General features: G+C 43.2%; 1 protein-coding gene across 1 annotated transcript in view; it reads left to right on the forward strand.

Moving 5' to 3' along the window:
- Positions 1 to 19,455, forward strand: part of Mttp (microsomal triglyceride transfer protein) — a 38,845-nt gene that overhangs the window by 5,335 nt on the left and 14,055 nt on the right. The window contains exons 2-12 of the mRNA XM_052178830.1: positions 569 to 756; positions 1,962 to 2,105; positions 7,431 to 7,538; positions 9,080 to 9,196; positions 9,480 to 9,619; positions 10,776 to 10,926; positions 12,104 to 12,261; positions 13,637 to 13,805; positions 14,499 to 14,606; positions 16,535 to 16,747; positions 18,542 to 18,753. Coding sequence (XP_052034790.1) covers positions 569 to 756; positions 1,962 to 2,105; positions 7,431 to 7,538; positions 9,080 to 9,196; positions 9,480 to 9,619; positions 10,776 to 10,926; positions 12,104 to 12,261; positions 13,637 to 13,805; positions 14,499 to 14,606; positions 16,535 to 16,747; positions 18,542 to 18,753 — 1,708 coding nt within the window. The remainder of the gene's footprint in view (positions 1 to 568; positions 757 to 1,961; positions 2,106 to 7,430; positions 7,539 to 9,079; positions 9,197 to 9,479; positions 9,620 to 10,775; positions 10,927 to 12,103; positions 12,262 to 13,636; positions 13,806 to 14,498; positions 14,607 to 16,534; positions 16,748 to 18,541; positions 18,754 to 19,455) is intronic.

The raw sequence follows: 19,455 nt of genomic DNA on the forward strand, positions 1-19,455 counted from the left end.
TTAAAAGCACTTGTCACTCTACCAGAGGACCTGGGGTTGGGTCCCAGTACCCACACAGCAGTTTACAACTGAATGTAGCTCCAGTTCCAGGAGATCCAACGCCCTCCTCTGGCCTCCCTGGGTACTGCATGCATTTGGTGTATATACATGCAGGCAAACCACCCATACACATACAATTTTAAATGTGAATTACAAATGATCTTACTTAATTTCTAAAGCAATTTCTGTCAAGACCTCTGCTTGACCTTATAGCCACATGATTGAAAGCATTTTGTCCATTGCTCTAAAAGTGTCTTTAATGTTCAGCCAGGGCAATATGGAGATGACTTGATAATTTATATAAATGATGGCTCCTGAAATGAAACCTTGTTTGTAGTTCACAGTTAGCTCAGTTATTTGTGGGTTTTAAGCCATGGGGAAGCACCCAATCTCTGGTTCAGCAAGTGCTTGTTAAGCCCCGCCGAGCCTCAGTGAGCAGAAAGAACGCAATGGGGGCAAGACAGAATGTTCTCTGGCCTGACAGGTGCCTGACAATTGAAACTTGACCTGTGTCCCTCTTTTAATGCAGGTCACACAACTGGCCTCTCATTAAATAATGAGCGGCTATACAAGCTCACGTACTCCACTGAAGTGTTTCTCGATGGGGGCAAAGGGAAGCCACAAGACAGCGTGGGCTACAGGATCTCATCTGACCTGGATGTCATGTTACTGTGGAGGAATCCTGACGGTGACGATGATCAGCTGATCCAAGTCACGGTGGGCACTTTCTACCAAAGTGAAACAAGACTTTGCTAAGATTAGGTGTCAGAGGCACATCACCCAGCAGCCCTTGCCTTGAACTCCTGGTTATACTGGGATTCTTCTCTTTCACAAAGACAAGCAAAGCATTCACAGTCTTGAAATTGTTGCTGATCAGTAGTGAGTGTTCTCCAAATTGTTGGAGTGGGAAGTTAGGGGTTACGTGCCCCAGGCTGCCGAGTAACTGGAGTCTGATCTCCAGGTCTACATATCATCTTAATGTGAAAGGGACATGGTATTGGAATCCATTCAAAATGTCCCAGGAGGAAGGGATTTGCAATGCGCATCATGCAAGGAACCATGGGGGCTCGAATTAAGAAGCACTAGAGAGGCCTCACTTAACAGGTGGGATTACCAACGAGAGACAGAGCCTCTACTAGAAGGAACCAAGTATCCCATAGAATGACAGTGTTTGGTCAGCCATGGCAGTTTAGATTTGTGAGTTTTCCTAATCTTGGCATATTGTAGCTCTATTTTCCAAGAACCTAACGGCAACAGATTTCTTTTAAAGTTAGGTAATCCTTCTGCAGGTTAATCTCAAATAGGTGCAGTGAGCCAAAGCTGTCCAATAGTTTGGATGTTCTTTATAGAAAGGTTTATTGCAGCCTGGTTGCCAATCTGTTGGTGGTTTTTGTTTTGTCTTGCTTTTTTTTTTTTAATGTCTGAAGTGGTTGTTGAATGTTCAAAGTTGGATCAAAGCATCGACATCCACTCCTCTGAGTCATTTATCGCAAGCACAGCAAGCTTTCCTGAAGAAGGCTTTGCCCACACCCTTGTCCTGGACCTCTGCTGCCCACCTTCCATTTAAAAACACATGGTGGCAGAGTGGGAGTCATAGCTTAGACATGCTACTGACAGGGAAACCATGTGGCAGGCAGCCACGGCTCAAAGCAAGTCAGAAAGGTGCCGGCGACACAGGAAAGCCAAATTCAAGCCACTAGTTAAAATATCTTATGTTAAAACATGTTCTCCACTCTTAGAAACGGATGACCCAGTCAGCCTTTGTAGCTTAGTTGGTTAAAGCTCCAGTCCAGCGACACAAGGGACAAGTCCCATAAGTCATGGCTTGAAAGGTGACAATCTCAGTTGGTACCCTTCCCACGTTCATTTTCAAGGGGCTGATGTGGGAGTTTGTTCTAAGAGTTTTCTTTCCTTGACCTTAGATAACGGCTGTCAGTGTCGAAAATGCGGGTCAGCAGAGAGGCGACAAGAGCATCTTCAAGGGCAAAAGTGCAGCTAAGATCATAGGAAAGGACAACCTGGAGGCTCTGCAGAGACCCATGCTTCTTCACCTAGTCCGGGGGAAGGTAATGGCTCTGGTGTTTCCTTCCCCAGCTTCCTAGGGTGCTCCCGATCAACAGGTAGTGCTCCAAGAGGATCACACTGCTATTACAGTGGAATCATCTCAAGAACTGATTAAAGGCTACTGATGAAACATCTCCAAAGTACATCAAATTATGCCCTGAATTCTATTCCCTACCCAGGTTCTCTCTCTCTCTCTCTCTCTCTCTCTCTCTCTCTCTCTCTCACTAAAATCATTGTAGCAGGATGGCTTATGGATAAGAAACACTATTCTTAAAATACATCTTATTAATTATTAAATTAGAAGCTAATTTATGGAGTTATTATGGAGCTAGTGTAACAAAATCATCACTGCATGATGTTTGGAAAAGTTTGGGAAAGTAGGCAGATTAGGATGGAAGGTTAAAGGGTACATAAATTATATTAATTGGTGAGGCTATCTGTCTGGGCAAAACATAAAACACAACCTTTTGCTGTGTCATATTGACGACACAACAGCTTTCAAAATATGTAGATAACCATTATAAATATGACTTCGGGAAGCATTAAACATAGCTCAATGACGAGTGAATATTGTGATGTCCACTTACAACACCAGTAAGGAAATTCTGTAAGCTTTCAGAAGTTTTATGATTTAAACCTAACTTATTTTATGGTCTTAATATGTTGGAACTAAGAAGCAACTGGGATCAGTTAATGGGACCAGGCATTCTGTTTCAGAAAAGTTGTGGGTATTATTTTATTTACCTTACGGAAGACGGCATTCAAGCTCAGTCACAAGGTAGAAAAACAACTGGGGTGATACAGAGTTACAGCTGTGGCCGTTACTTTCCATGTCTCCAAAGCTCAACCTTCTATACTCAAGATACCAACGACAAGTACTTGAATGTAAAAAATGTCAGAAGCCTCTGTTGCAAACAGGATGCAATTTTGTTGTTGTTGTTGTTGTTTTGGGTTTTTTGTTTTTGTTATGGAGCCCTGAGGGGAGGAGTCTGGGGCAAGCAAGTGCCAGCATCACACAAAATGTGAACTCCAGGCACCATTGTCTGTCCTCACTACTCACTCTTTGCAGCTGTTCACGCTCTTAGTCAGCAGGAGGCAAGCATTTGACTCCACAGCACTCTCAGTGCTCCGGATCCCTTCACGGGTCTTCTCGTTCCTCTTTCAGACGTTCCTCTATATCCATCGCTAATTTATAGCTTTCAGCAGGGAAACGCCCAATCCTTTTTATAGTCCAGCCCCTCCATTCCCTGCCCTACGGCTTTCTTCCCCTTCCCCAAAGTACCTTGTGCAGACTGGTATGTCCACAAAGCTTTTCTCACATTCCTCCCGAAGCCCACCACCCCTTGGGATTATTTCTTCAGAAGCTTGCCCCAGTGCAGTCTAATTCTCTCATGCAGTAGCAACAAGTTTCTCAGGAGCAGCAATTCCATCTTTTTCTCTCAGTGCTTTCAGCAATGGCTTATGGTGAAAACTTAATGAACATAAACTGGTGGACACAGGAGTTGATGCGAGGCTAAATGAGCCCATGTTGGCTTGTGATTCCTTAGTGATAAGAGAACGCCGGGCTTGCAGCGTGTCGAGCTGCAGACATGCAGGCAGTAGCTCTGCCTGAAGACACTGTGAACATTTGTGACCTGGCCTACTCAGAGACCTAGGAGGCTGCTGCTGTGTTGATAGCATCCTCCTGTGACAGAGGAGGACCTAGAGTTCTAAGGAAATTCCCAAAGGGCACAGAACTGGCAGGTCATGAAGTTGGCACTTGGAGCAAAGTCTATGCCCTCGCTTCTACATTACCCCATCCTCACATTGCAAGCCCTCCTGGGTTGACTTGGAAAACTTCTGTCATTTTTCACTGTATGAATTCACTCTCTTGATTGGCATAGGGCTCAACTTTATCGACACACAACACAGTCCTTTTCTTCTCTGGACCTCCAAAGTGGCAAGCTTCTGGAGTCCATTAAATATTAGTTGCATTTATCATCTTAACCACAACCTCTCATTTTATGGTGCTTTTGCCGGAAGCTGAGTACAAAGTCTCCTCTCTCTCTCTCTCTCTCTCTCTCTCTCTCTCTCTCTCTCTCTCTCTCTCTCTCACACACACACACACAAGAACTGGATGCCCTCGGCGATCAAAGGCTGGAAGAAGCTGCCACATCACTATTTTGGTGACACCAATGTGCCAGCCCAGCAGGAGCTGTGGCCTATGATGACTTGCTGTAGTCACAGGTTAAAGTACATCATCATATATCTCTCAGCTGTGCGATAAAGAGCTTGGAAAAGGCTCTACCCTGTAGACTATGGAGTCAAAGGGAATTTCCGGGCACATCACTGTTAGAAAGGTCGTTGTCATTTCAGGTTACGAGGAGAGAAACTAAGCAGAGAAAGGGCTGATGGACAGTTTTCTTAGTGGGCGTTTCTACCCTAAGCCAAAATTAAATTCTATTCGAAATTCCTGGGATTTCTAAAGAGTCTTTTTTTTCCTTCCAGAGCCCCCTTTCCTGCTTTCCCCATTCAAAACCCCCTGTTTACATTGTGAACGAACCTAACAAAACATTTAGATGCATATGCATGGCATATTTTCCTATTCCTACAGTCACTCTTTGCTCATATGTAAGTGCATGGGCCCGACCTGACTTTTGTCTACCCAGAACAAGCTAATCTGGGACCGTGGCAGCCCCTGCCCAGCTCCTCGGCACTGAAGGATGAAAGGTGCCTCTGCTCCTAGCACAGGTTCATTCTTGGCCTGAAATGCTAATCCAGCCGACTAGGTAGCTTCTGGATTCCACCCTTGGCTTTGCTTGTCTGTGTTGATGAAATTAAGTTTGCCTCTTCCTTTGCACCGTTTCCTGGGGTGGATCTCTATCTATGTCAGGCTTTGCAGACCCTGGTTCGCAGGGTTGGTGTGTGATAGCTGTCGACATCAACTTGGAAGCTTCCGGGTTCTTCGCCTGTGTCTTTATTTTCTCTGACAGCACTTTTTAACTATGATTTGCCTTAGGTAAATATCACAGATAAAATGATGACTCCCTCTTTATCAGGATCAATTTGACTCATTTGCGTTGTAAATTTTCCTTCTGTAATCACATCTATTTAAGAGGGGGCATTTTTCTGAGGGAAAAATATAGTTCCAAAGGGGAAAAAAAATGGCTCCTGGCTTGACCACACGATGCTGGATGTTTCCTTCCTGGTAGTCTGTCTAGCCTCACTCTGAGTCCCTGTGTGGAAAGCTTAGCTTACTGTTCTCTGGAAACTCTGGTGACTGCGGATTCAGATTGACAGCCTTAGCACTTGGATATTTAGGACTCATTTCAGAACTAAATGAAATTATCAGCTTTATGGCCCCAACACCATAAAACATAGTTGGTTCCTATTGTGAAAGAGTGAATTTGAGATTACTGCTGGGGCAGTCACATGGATCAAACTTCAAAGTTCCAGTTTATTAATATTATCATTGTTGAGTAATTTCAGTGCCTGACAAATATGGATAAGAATGATATCTTCACTTTGGATCAGATTGGCCTGCTCTAAAAATTCAGGAGTTTAGACTTTTTGGATTATTTACTTGGAAAAAATGACATAGCAGCAGCATCTTATTAAGACAGCAAGATGGATGTCGCAGAGGTTATAATGATGAGTAACAGATGAGTGTGTGACCTTAGTTGTAGACTGAATGCAAGACTGGAGTCTCCTGCAGTATAACCAGTACTCTAAGATTTCTTTGTAGGCTAGAGAAATGGGAGCTAATGAAGATAATGCATTAGCTTCCTCATGTAATGGCTTCTGAAGTGTTTTAGACTCTGACCAAAATATCACCCTCCATCGACACACGTCATGGCCATTGTCTAAGTACTTCCGACTTTCCTGGGCCTGAGAACTCTAGTTATAAGCCTTGTGTAGCCATGATATCCAGATATATCTTACCCCCAAGCATATGCACTGGGAACCATAGTGTCACTGTGATGGGAAGGAAACAGCGGGCATCAGCACAGAGCATCAGAGAGCCAGCGTGCATCCGAGAGACAGCCAGCCAGTGGTTTGTTTGAGAATACGATCCCTGGATTTTCAGACAGTGAAGTCACCGGCACAGGTCCCCTTTAACCAGCACAGACAACACTATTCCAGCCCTTAAGGATTACGCAGTGTAGTGACTAAAACTGATCACAGATACAGTATCCAGCAAACCTGTCACTAGGCAGGGTATGTCTAGGAAGTAAAAATAGAGAATTGAAGCACTTGTGTGGTTAATTCAGACACAATATTGCCTCCTGAGACATGAGAAATTTTTAGATAGGCTGAATTATTCAGATTGGTATTAATTAAATTTATTGCATTCCTGAGCTTGCTGTTTTGTTTGAAATTCTGATTTTGTTGTTTGTTTGTGTTTGTTGTTTTCTGAGAAATGGATTGATGGGGGCAGGAATGCTCTGCACAGCTTCTGTAGAGCATAGTATTTTTACAGGGAAGACATATCTGTCCTTTGATTCTGAACCATGGGATGTGTATGAAGTCAGTCAAAGGTGAAAGTAATAGGCTGCCCTCTAAAAACTTCTCTGTGGTTTCTGTGTTGTTTCTTATAGATGAACCAACTCATTAAAATGATAAAAGATATGGGGCCAATCGCTGTCAGAGCCAAGTCACTTCCTATTCCTGCCAAATCGCTCCTCCTTTCAACCTCCTCCTCTATACCTTCTGATGAGAACCTTCTGCAGTAGAAGCACCCGCTCCAGTCCTGCCGCCTCTGCACAGTCTTCTTCCTGAGGCAGCGTCACTGATCTGGAAACAGCTGGGTGTTCTGTAGCTTGTTCACGGGCATCATGGCCATCTGTGAGCAAACCCAAGTGAGCCCCGGTCATAGCCTACTGACGTTACGCCATTTCAGGAATGTTGACTGCCATTTGTGGCGATTCTCGGTCTCTTCCAATTCTCGGTCTCTTCCAAGAGCCTTTCATCCACTTCTGTTGGTTTACTCAGCTTTCCTTTCAAGCAGAATGGCAGGTGGAAAGTGTGTGCTGTGAAGGAAAACAATGACTCAGCTTTTCTCCCCTACACAGCCCCGGTTTTCACAGACATCCCGGGCTCTCCTCAGTGACCATCACGCTCAGAACCTTCATTTTCAGCTTCTAAGTTCCATTTCCTGATGATCTAGCTTCTCAGAAACTGAAACTGCTTCTTTTCACAAGCGAGAAATCACAGCTTTGCACTAACAAAATAATCTCTCCCATAATCAGTGGGTGTGAGAACCTGTCTTCTCCATCCACCCACATATTTAACCGAATCTGATCAACAAGGTACCGTGACTTCATTTGTATTCTTCTTCTTCCTTTTAGGTCAAAGAGTTCTACTCCTATGAAAATGAGCCCGTGGGCATAGAAAATCTCAAGAGAGGCTTGGCTAGCTTATTCCAGATGCAGTTAAGCTCTGGAACCACCAACGAGGTACTTAGTGACAATCCTAAGAACTCAGTATCTGGGTGAGGTAGCAGAGGCGCCCGTTGTAATCTCAGCTGCTTAGGGGCTAAGGCCCAGTTTTAAGCAAAGGTCTGCCTGGGCCACAGAGTAACTTTAAGACTTAAGGAAACGCACCTTTTTATTTATTAATTAATTAATTAATTTATTTATTTATTTATTTATTTTTGTAAAATATGGATGTGGCCACTTGTGTGCCAGTAACCAGTGCAACAGGAAGAGACAAGTGAATTCTGAGAGTTCATATCTCCCAAGCGATAATAAAATAAAATGTAAAAAGAGCTAGAGATAGGATCAGAAGTCAAGATGGCACAAGTATAAGGCCCAGTTCAAGGCCCAGTACTACAAATTAAACAAGTAGGTCGTTAAATAAGCCAACCAAGATCTTATTTGTCAACAGGTATATCAAAGTGTTTCTAAGCATTTTTGCCTATTGAAATTCCACAGAAAATTAAAACTGCTTTTAGGATTAAGTATCGTTTTAAGAAAGTTGACTTAAGTTGGATAGTCAGATTTCACTTACATATGAAATGACTTGTTGCTTAAAATCAGAGTTAAGGAACTGGAATCAGTTATATTAAAGGAACTTTTGGATAATTGTCAATTGTGCAGAAAACTTTGGGGGATCCAATGGTTGTTACATGTCTTTGTCCTGTTGCCTTGTGGGAAACATTAAAAATTCATTCCCCTAGATTTATCCCAAGGATGCTAAAATTATAGACAAGCAATGAGCCTGACAGCTGTATTTTAATAATCTTGGGTATTTGGAATGGATCAAGTCCCCTCCTTCAGAGAGGAAATAGAAGTGAGTGAGTGAGTTAGAGGATCCGGCAGAGTCAGGCTCTCTGACTTGAGTCAAGCTGGACAACAGCTTTCCTGATCTTAACTCATTCAGCCCATGAGCAGAGGAGAAACCGGGATGGCCGGGTTGGACCAAGGGAATGTGGCTGGCTTCCTAAAATAGCAGCAGCAGGGGCTGGCAGGAGGCCCAAGGGGAAAGCTCTCGGGAGCCGAGCAGAGTCTATTTTGGGATGTTTTTGTCTAAACTCAGATTCGTATTATGAATGACAATGAATTTAGTTAATCTCACGAGTTCAGGTTCAAGAGTTTTTTTTTTTTTTTTTTTTTTTTTTTTTTACCATATTTCTCTCTTTAAAAAAATCACACACACCACCTTGATATGGCCTTTAAAAACATTCCCCCTCACCAGATAATTACCTACATGGCCAGAGAGTTCAGTAATGGCCAAACGGTTTATTCAGATCCTGAGCTCCAAGAGAAGTAGGCTGTCCTTGTTTACCAGGAAAGCTGAGGAGATGTTCTAAGGCCTAATGGAAGACAGTGGGATTCAGCACCCTGTAAAAAGCCTTTGAGGACTTTTTGTTTTGTCATCCCGGGGTAGGGTGAAGTTCTCAGTGGTATATTAGGGAACCCAGGATAAGCCTCCTCCCGTGAGAATGGAGACAGCCCATGTGGCACCCCAGGCATCATGCTCTTGCTTTCTGTTCCAGGTAGATATCTCTGGGGATTGTAAAGTGACCTACCAAGCTCAGCAAGACAAAGTGGTCAAAATTAAGGCCCTGGATACGTGCAAAATTGAGAGGTCTGGATTTACAACGGCAAATCAGGTACAGCAGCTTCCTTTGAGGTTCTCCGACAATGATGGTCTGTAGAGATTTAAGATACTAGAAAAGCAACAAAACAATACGCTTAGGAAACATTAATCATTTTGAGTTTAGGCTATATACTTACGAGCGCCACATGAACAGATATTTCAGTGTTGTGGGTGTTCTCGGGATGGGAGATGGCACAAAAGAGGCACTGTTTCGAAAACTGAAAGACAGTTTAATTTGATTCAATTAAAATTTAAGGATAATTACTTTCTACTGATTCACTTACTTACTTGTGCAGGTGTTGGGTGTCAGTTCAAAAGCCACATCTGTCACTACCTATAAGATAGAGGACAGCTTTGTCACTGCCGTGCTTGCTGAAGAGACCAGAGCTTTTGCTGTGAACTTCCAACAATCCATGGCAGGAAAAATAGTGTCCAAGTAAGACAATAATGCTAAAAGTGTTATTTTCCTTCACATATTGTTATAGCTAACATTTTCTTTTATATATTATTATATTTGACTTGTAAGTAGGTGTGTGTGCTCGTGACCCGTGTGCATACAGGGCCTCTTCATTTTGACTGAACTCCTTGCAAATATTGAGTCCAACCTGTTCATAATTTTTCTTTTTTCTTTTCTTTCTTTCTTTTCTTTTTTTTTAAATTCTGAGATAATTTTTTAAAAAACCTTTCCCAGTTTTCTCCCTCCCCGAAAACCTCCCACCCCTGCCTCCAAGTATATGCCCCTCCACTGGACCCACTCCCACCTCCCCACCTCCCCACCTCGATTTCCCTTTGTTGGGGTTTCTATTGAGTCTTCACAGGACCAAGAACCTCTCCTCTCACTGATGCCTGACAAGGCATTCCTCTGCCATATTTTTGGTTGGAACCATGTATGCCCCTTGGTTGATGGTTCAGTCCCTAGGAGTCCTGGGGCATCTGGTTGGCCGAAATCATTGTTCTTCCCATGGGGCTGAAAACACCTTCAGCTCCTCCGTACCACCCTCCAGCTCCTCCACTGGGGACCTCATGCCCAGACCAATGGTTGACAGCTAGCACCCGCCTCTGTATGTCATAATTTTTCATACAATCTATAGTAACACATTGGAAATACTAGTTTCAGCACAACTGCCTGTCTTTTGATGACAGAAAGACAAAATTCTAGGAAAGAATGTCAGTAAAAAGTTACCATTGAGACCATTTTTTTGGAAAATAAACTTTGCTGACTGTCTTGGTTAATAGCTGACACCTGATAGCCTTGAACACAATTTTCAGAAAGCTAACTTAAAAGGGCTGACAGACCTCCCATGTCTTCTCTAGCCTCCTGACAAATCTCCTTTCCTCTACTCTCTTGGCATGGTATTTTGAAAGTCTAGACCTACAACTTCCAAATATTTGAATAAAATATTTCCTTGACCAGGAAAACTGAACAAGATTGTTGGGGTTCAGCTTGTCTCTGGAGATGCCGTAGATTGCACGCATACATGGGTGAAGTTAGTTGGTTTTGGGTTTTTCTGAAAGAGTTGCAATTTTAGTATTTCCCCCCCTCTCTCACACATATAAATTCTTATATGATGTTTCCATTTGGTGTCGCACAGGCAGAAATTGGAGCTGAAGACAACTGAAGCGGGCCCAAGAATGGTGCCTGGGAAGCAAGTGTCCGGTGTGATTAAAGCAGTTGATTCCAAGTACAAGGCCATCCCCATCGTGGGACAGGCCCTGCAGAGTGTCTGTAAAGGATGCCCTTCTGTAAGTGGGCGGACTGGGACTGATGCTGGATTGTAACTGCGCTCGCTCTGACTGGCTGTCTCTCTCTGTCTCTGCCTCTCTGCCTCTCTCTGTCTCTGTCTCTGTCTCTCTGCCTCTCTCTGTTTCTGTCTCTGTCTCTCTGTCTCTCTCTGTCTCTGTCTCTAGCTCTCTGTCTCTCTCTGTCTCTCTGTGTCTCTGTCTCTCTGTCTTTGTCTCTAGCTCTCTGTCTCTTTCTCTCTCTGTCTCTCTGTCCCTGTCTCTCTGTCCCTGTCTCTCTGTCTCTGTCTCTAGCTGTCTGTCTCTCTGTCTCTCTGTCCCTGTCTCTCTGTCCCTGTCTCTCTGTCTCTGTCTCTCTGTCTCTGTCTCTAGCTCTCTGTGGGTCTGTCTGTTTCTCCATCTGTCTCTGTCTCTCTGTCTCTCTCTTTCTCTCCCCTCTTCCTTCCTTTCTTTCTTTCTGCAGCAGATGTTCTTTAGAAGAAGGAAGCAATCATTTTAAAACAGCATGGTGATTTACCAGAGTTAACAGTCACACGGGTAGAATTCAACATTCTATGCAATAAAGGATGGACAAAAGTCCTCAAGTAGGGAAGCTATTTGGCTTGTTTCAAAAGTGAAAGACACCACTGGTTAGCACTGCTACTGCCCTCAAAATCATTGTACGGTAGTTGTAGCATCTGAGAAAATGACCCTTTTCTCAACCCTCCCCTTTAGATACAGACTCTGAACAGTTCAGATCCCAGCAACAGCAGGGCATGGGACCCCACACAAGCAGTGCTGTAAGGAGTAGGGAGCTCAGACTGTTTGAAACTCTGATTAGCAGCGAGGGTGGAGCAAGGTAGAAAGCAGGTACGACTCTGGTAGCTCTCACTTTCCCAAATACCAAATCCCCGACTGTTAATGAAACTTCTGCACCCTCAAAGCCCCCTCAAAGCCCGGCTTCAGATGTGCTAATCACAGCGCAGTCATTGGTGGACCCACACATCCAAACATCCGCTGGCTAGTGGTCCAAGGTCCCGCAAATCCAGCTCCAGCGCGGCCCCCAGGGGAAGCAGACCTGTGTATTCTTAGCTGCTGGCTTCACACAGTGTATGGGATGGGTGGCGCGACCATCGAAGCCCTGTGGAGAACAGTCGGGAGCTGAGGACTAAGGCGGCTGCCCCTGTCGCTGTGTTTGCAGCTGGCCGAGCACTGGCAGTCTATCAGAAAGCACCTGGAGCCGGACAACCTGTCCAATGCCGAGGCCGCGCGCAGCTTCCTGGCCTTCATCCGGCACCTGCGGACTGCGAGGAGAGAAGACATCCTCCAAATTCTGAAGGCAGAGAAGAAAGAAGTGCTGTAAGCCACATTGTTATTCAGGGCCGTCTGTCACGAAAGGGTTTAAACCGCCACTGCCTTTTCATTTATTTTTTTAAAGATATATTTGCACGGTGTGTATAAACACTTCACTGCATCTATGTATGAGCGCCGTGTGTGTCTGCTGCCCGTGGAGGTCAGTACAGGGCGTTGGTGTCCCTGGAACTGGAGTCACAGGTGGTTGTGAGCTGCCAGATAGGTGCTGGGAATCAAACTAGCTTCTTCTGCAAGAGCAGCGGTGTCCTAAGCCACTGAGCCATCTCTGCAACACTGTTAGATTTTTCTTAAGTAGGAAGGACCCTCTTTCAGTCTTCTGTCTTGTTTCCAAACCAGTGATTCTGCTGGCCTGCATTTTCTAACAGCTGTACCACAGGTCAGCAAGTTAATGCTCACTTGGCCAGAAATGCACCAGCCAGTTTTCGCGCTGATTCTCACAACTATTGTTTTGTGTCCACGAGTCCAAGTTAGCACAGGCGTGTGTTTATCATGCTCTGTGATGGGGGCTGGCTTCCTTCCATGGAATTGTGTTCTCAGGCTACTAATCAATTCTGTTTGTCTGATGGATTTTGAGATAAGATTTCACTCTGTAGCCCATTCTATCCTAAAGCTTATTATATAGCCCAGGCTAGCCTTGAATCTGGGCTCTTCTTCCTGCCTTGCCTTTCTTAGGGCTGGGATTACAGGGGTGAACCACTGTGAGCATGAGCTCAGTATGGAATATTTATAGCCTATATTCATCAGTGTAAAAAAATTAGTTACAATTTTTACCATGCCCAGACTCAACTAACTAAAGATATTTTTCACGACCAGCTTTTAACTACAATTTTGTTCATGGAAGACAATAACATACCCATTGTGAACAAAATAGAACTATACAATGGTGTCTTTTTTTATTTTTAAAGGGCAAAGATCTTGTATATGAAGTTAAAGTAGTTTATATTTTCTATCAATAATGAATGGTGCTTTAATTTAATTAGGCATTGAAAAATATGTGTTTTAGTAAAGCTAATTAGAGAAAAATTGAATTTGAGACTTCAGATTGTATGCATTACCTCACATAAAAGTATTTTGAGTCTGATTTATGATATTTACATAATGTTAACGTACACATCTTCAAGCGTATTTTGCTTAGGTTTGTATAGTGTAATGGTTTGTACACTCTGAGATAAGAGAAGGAGAGGAGAAATTTCCGTAGAATAAAGTGGTCCTTTGGGAATGTATTATTTATAATTTTTGTTTATAGGGAAGGCGTACTTCTTTAAGAAGTTCAAATGAACAGAAGCTGGGAGTGGTGGGGATGTGTGGTGCTTTCCTAAGTGCCGTAAGCGTGGTATCCATGGTGATGCCTGTTTTACAGTCCTCAGCTGGTGGACGCAGTCACCTCTGCTCAGACTCCAGACTCTCTGGAAGCCATCCTGGACTTTTTGGATTTCAAAAGCGACAGCAGTATCATTCTCCAGGAAAGGTTCCTCTATGCCTGTGGATTTGCCTCCCACCCTGATGAAGAACTCCTGCGAGCCCTCCTTGTAAGTTAGGGACACTAGGAAAATAGTGACCATGGGTTGCTGGGTAAAAAATGATAAACAAAACTTAAATGGAAGCAGGTATTAACGTGGATCCAGTGAGTGCTGAGACCAGAAGACGGAGGCCTGCTGGCAATCACATGGCCGGCCTCCCTTCTGTGCATTAACCAGCCCAGTCAGCCTTCTCACTTAGGGGCACTGAAGGTCTAGTAACCAACATGACCTACACTTTATAACAACCTGAAGATTACAGACACCCACCTTATCATGTGGCAAAGGAGAAAACATCAGAGTAAACAGTTTCTATGATGCTTCAATAAGCAATTAGGATTACTTTAACTTCAAAAGTCTTCATGCTATTTCTACAAACACATTGACATCTCCAGTTCATATAAAGAATATTACAGACATATAAAGAATATTACAGTTGTTCTTAGAACAACTGAACAGTCAAATCCCTGAACCCTGAAGGGTTCACAGACTGGGAAGGTAAAATCATTTGGGGTTGGCGGTCTAGCAATCCTTCATGCAAAACTAGACAATACATTTCTAAGTGTCTCAAAAACAAAATTCTGAGTTTGTTGTCTAGAAGCGCAAAGTCATTTCCCCAGATGTTGGTTGCTTTATTAGCTGAGAAGTGTCCTTTGGAAAAGCTGAAGTGTCCTGATAATCTATTTGACCCCTGTTTGGCCACAGAGTAAGTTCAAAGGTTCCTTTGCAAGCAACGACATCAGAGAAACGGTTATGATCATCATTGGAGCCCTAGTCAGGAAGCTGTGTCAGAATGAAGGCTGCAAACTCAAGGTAAGTGCCACAGACTCGTACCCCCTGTGTCCAGACTGCGCATGCCCAGTGTAACACCACAGACTCATACCCACTGTGTCCAGACTGTCCAGTGTAACACCACAGACTTGTACCCACTGTGTCCAGACTGTCCAGTGTAACACCACAGACTCGTACCCACTGTGTCCAGACTGTGCATGCCCAGTGTAGCCACACTGCCAACCTGGTCACTCCCCAGTTCCCAACTTAGCATCGGTCCATCTCACACACTTTACAGCTTAACTGCTCTTTAGCATTCTTGCTTATTTCTGTCTCTAGTGTGGAATAGAAGCTCCACACAATGATGAATCTTTGTTTATCAACACCAGTTACTTAAAGGATGCCTACTGCATAGATTATAATCAATAAAGCTCTCTAGAAATCAAATCATCCATCAATTTTTCTACTAAACACAAATTCACTGAGAGTCCTCTATGTCTGTATTCAGGCATTGTTTTTGCTTTTGGTTTTATCTGTGACAAACTACACATCCACATATGCATGAATGTTGTATTTGAGGTAAAATATGATACTTCAAACATTTATGCATTGTACAATGACCAAATTGGGTGATTAGCATATCCATAACCTACAATACGTACTATGTCCTTAGAATAAAGACATTTAAAATATATTCATGGTATTTTGAAATATAACATTACAATAGTATTAACTATAGTCATCATGTTATGCGGCCTTCTGTTTCACTGGAACTGTGCGTAACTACATATGGAGAACTCAAGTGGGTTAATCTAGTGATATCCATTTAAATGGGAATTTTTCTACTTTACAGCTAATACGTGCAGCTCTCTTTCCCCCATTAGTGTTATGAGCTAGCATTCACTCACACTTTTCTTCTGCTATTTTCTTCAGTCTCTATTTTCTTCTGCTACAGAAAAACATTATTGTGTCATCTTTTCTTCTAAATGCTTGTTATTAAAAACAATAGGGAGCATCACTCCTGAGACCAAATGGGTCCACGAGGTGTAGCCTATGGATAGAACGCATGATAAGCGTGCAAGAGAAGTCTACAAAAACGCGGATATTGAAAACGATTGATTATCAGTCATGCTAGAAATTAACTTTAGTATTACATCTAAGACACCCGAGTATGACAAATCTCTACATTTCCAATTTCAATAATTATTAAACAGCTGATTTATTTGCTCAATTTCTGTGTTAAATATTGTGGCTGAGGATAAAGCCCATATATAAAATACCCAGGTATCATTATTTAGTGAACACTGACTTTATACTAGGCACAATGCCAATCCTTTAATATAAAGATGCACAGAATATCATGCCACCCTCAAAGGATTCCTTGTCTGTTTATCGAATACAAAGATAGTGATTCCCTGTACATATGTGGAGTCTCCATTTGAGATTTAACCAGCCATGGGTTAAAAATGGTGAGGGAAACAGATGTTCATGTGGATGTATTCAACACAGCATAGGCATTTGCCTGGCAGTCACCTTATATTGAAGACAACAAATACTCCTAAGATTCCTCCAGTAAGCAGGGTGGCTCATATAGACAAGCAAATGTTCATCAGTATCGGTATTACCAGGAGGTCCAGGAACCAGTCCTTGTCAATGCTGTGGTATTAAACCATAAATAAATGATCTGCGGATCTGGAACCACAGTTGTCTTCTGTTTGGGGTGCTGAGGAAGTTTTCTCCATATAGAACAACTGAGCTAAATCTGGAATCGCCCTTCTGCATTTAGAGCGTGTGTTGAAGACTGTCCATTATTAATCATGCTCTGCTTCTCTAGAACACATACGTTTGAGAAGTCTCCATGCCTTAACACGTGTCACATAGCAACCAAAGCCAAGCTTCCTAGGAGCTGATGTTGTTTTCCTGTCTGAGTGTTGTAGTGGGACATTTGTCTGAGGTGTGTGGTGTTTTAGGCAGTGGTTGAAGCTAAGAAGCTAATCCTGGGAGGACTTGAAAAACCGGAGAAGAAAGAAGACACCATGATGTACCTGCTGGCTCTGAAGAATGCCTTGCTTCCTGAAGGCATTCCGCTCCTTTTGAAGTATGCCGAGGCCGGAGAAGGGCCCGTCAGCCACCTGGCTACCACTGTTCTCCAGAGATACGATGTCTCCTTCATCACAGATGAGGTAAGCACCTTGACTCTGCCACATTAACAGAAGAAGGAAGGAGAAAAAAATCACTTCTGGTAATCCACATGTTAACTACTCTCAAGTCACTCTGCTTTAATTAATTAATTAACCGATTAATTAATGTTTCCCCATAACAGTCGCTCTTTCGTTTAGAAATATTCTTCATTTGTATTTCAAGTTAATCTCAATTGGCCCTACACTCTGAACAACTATGCCCTGTAACCTGAAGCATACATATTAAAATACATTTTCTTATTTTAGGAAACAAATCCTAGTAGCTCAGGCCGGGTAGCTCAGCTGGTTAGAATGTGATGTTAAGAAACAAACTCTCGTTGAAAATGTACAAACATTACTTCTGTACATTTCAGGATGTTGTTAAAGTTTTTAACGGGTTGAAACATGTGACCTCACCTGCTCATGTAGCATTTTTCTGGATGCCACCTACATTATGACTTTGTCAGAGATGAGCATGTTTCAATATGAGCTTTCCATGGGAGTGTTTGCCATTCAGGATGCCACCTGCAGGTCGCAGCCGAGTGTCCTCCTACCATTTTTGTGTGAAAGACGTTTGGCTGCAAAGCAGGAGGCTTTTAAGACAGACCAACCTAGCTTTACATCCTCCGGGTCCTTTCCCATTGCTTGTTCTTCAGTGGGTTATTTAACTCCTACAAGTCTGAGAGCAAGGGCCAGGGTGAAGAGATAGGAAAACACAAGAGGCAAGGAGAACGGAAGAATATAGCATGATTATGTAGAGTAAAGATTCAAGGGAGGAGTTGCAATCCCTTATCTTGAAGGAACTTGTGAAGTCCCATGAAACCTGTGTTGATTGCTCCTGAGGCCACTGCTTCTGTGACCTGTTGATGTTGCACTGAACTCCACCTCTCAAGTGCTCAGCCACCTTAACACCACCAGACAGATGACCTTTGGAGGGACACATTCAAACCACAGAGACCGCTGCACAGGGTGGATGTGGGGGCAGGGATTATTCATGAGTTGGGACTGACAATATTTGGAAGCAGTTTTGACTTTTTATGATGAACATAAAACTGCTACTAGAAACTAGCATGTTAAATTTTCTTTTAAATAAGAGAGGAAAGCAATCTGAGGTACTTTATTCTAAGAAAATACCAGTCCATATGGCTTTCTCCCCAGTCTCACCCCCAACCACCTACCCAAAGCCCCACTGCACAGCAGTGACCTTCGAAGTTCCTATCAGGTATTACCAAGCACTGTTTCTGCAGCACATGAACTACAAAACCTTACAGTGGGTCCACAGTTTGTTACACGCGATGTGTCTAAAGTGGGCTAGGGGCTAGGAGGCTATGTGTTCCCAGCAGTCAGAAAAGAGGTGCAGGAGGCATGCCAGCTTTTAACTTCCTCTTCCTAAGAGACATTCACATCATTTCTGTTCATGGTCCAGTAGCCTCGCCACAGGGCATCAACCTAAGTGCAAAAAAATCTAGCAACCGTAATAACTCAGATGTATCTAAATAAGCACTTGCTATTCTCACTACAATATCAGTTTTTAAATTATTACATCAATTATTGAGTGTGTGTGTGTGTGTGTGTGTGTGTGTTCTCAAGTTCACACATCATGGCACGCATAAAGAGTTCAGAGGACAACCTTCTGAAGTCAGTTCTCTCCTTCCACCACCTGGGTCCAGAGAGTAAAACTCATGGACATCATCAAGGTTGGCCACAGACCCGTTTATCTGTTGACCCACCTCACTGTCCCTACAATAGCAATTTAGAAACTCTGTGGATGTGCTAAACTTAAACATCTCCTAACAGGTGAGGAAGACCTTGAACAGGATCTACCACCAGAATCATAAGGTTCATGAAAAGACGGTGCGCACTACTGCTGCTGCTGTTATCTTAAAGAACAACCCATCCTACATGGACGTGAAGAACATCCTACTGTCTATCGGGGAACTTCCTAAAGAAATGAACAAATACATGCTCACCATTGTGCAGGACATCCTGCGTTTTGAAATGCCTGCAAGGTACAATGCATCTCCCGAGCCTCTTCTTCTTCTTCTTCTTCTTCTTTTTTTTTTTTTTTTTTTTTTTTTTTTTTGGAGACAGGGTTTCTTTGTGTAGCCCTGGCTTTCCTGGAACTCACTCTGTAGACCAGGCTGGCTTCGAACTCAGAAATTCGTCTGCCTCTGCTTCCCAGAGTGCTGGGATTACAGGCATGTGCCACCACCACCCGGCCCGAGCCTCTTCTTACGCAAGCCTATCTGTCTATTGATACAGGGCCTCATAGCTAGTAACCATGACCTGGTCATTACACTGGGCAGTGTTACATAAACCTAACAAGTGTCAAGTTTTCCCAAAGAAACTCATTAGTGAGTCGGATAAACAGCTTTCCTTTTGCTGGTTGCGATTTGGAACTCTGGGCAGGACTGCTTCTCTGAGTACCCACTCAGTATGGTAAATATATATATCACCAAATGTCAGTGAAGTTTTAAAGTCTAATTGCATTTTCAACAGGACTATTTTTGTAAGTAGCACAATGGGACAAAGAAAGTTCTTTCATCTTAACTTTTCAAATGTGAGGTCTTTCTGAAGACTTTTATCACAACTCCCCTGAATTTGCCACTCAGGTTACAAATCTTAGTCATGGCCCAGGTTAAGAGGAGCCAGATTCTGAAGAGCTGCGCCGGTTGACTTCATTCTCCCTAAGTACACTCCATCGCATCTCC

This window comes from Apodemus sylvaticus, chromosome 4 (genome assembly GCF_947179515.1).
Source record: "Apodemus sylvaticus chromosome 4, mApoSyl1.1, whole genome shotgun sequence".
In the NCBI taxonomy this organism is placed as follows: Eukaryota; Metazoa; Chordata; class Mammalia; order Rodentia; family Muridae; genus Apodemus; species Apodemus sylvaticus.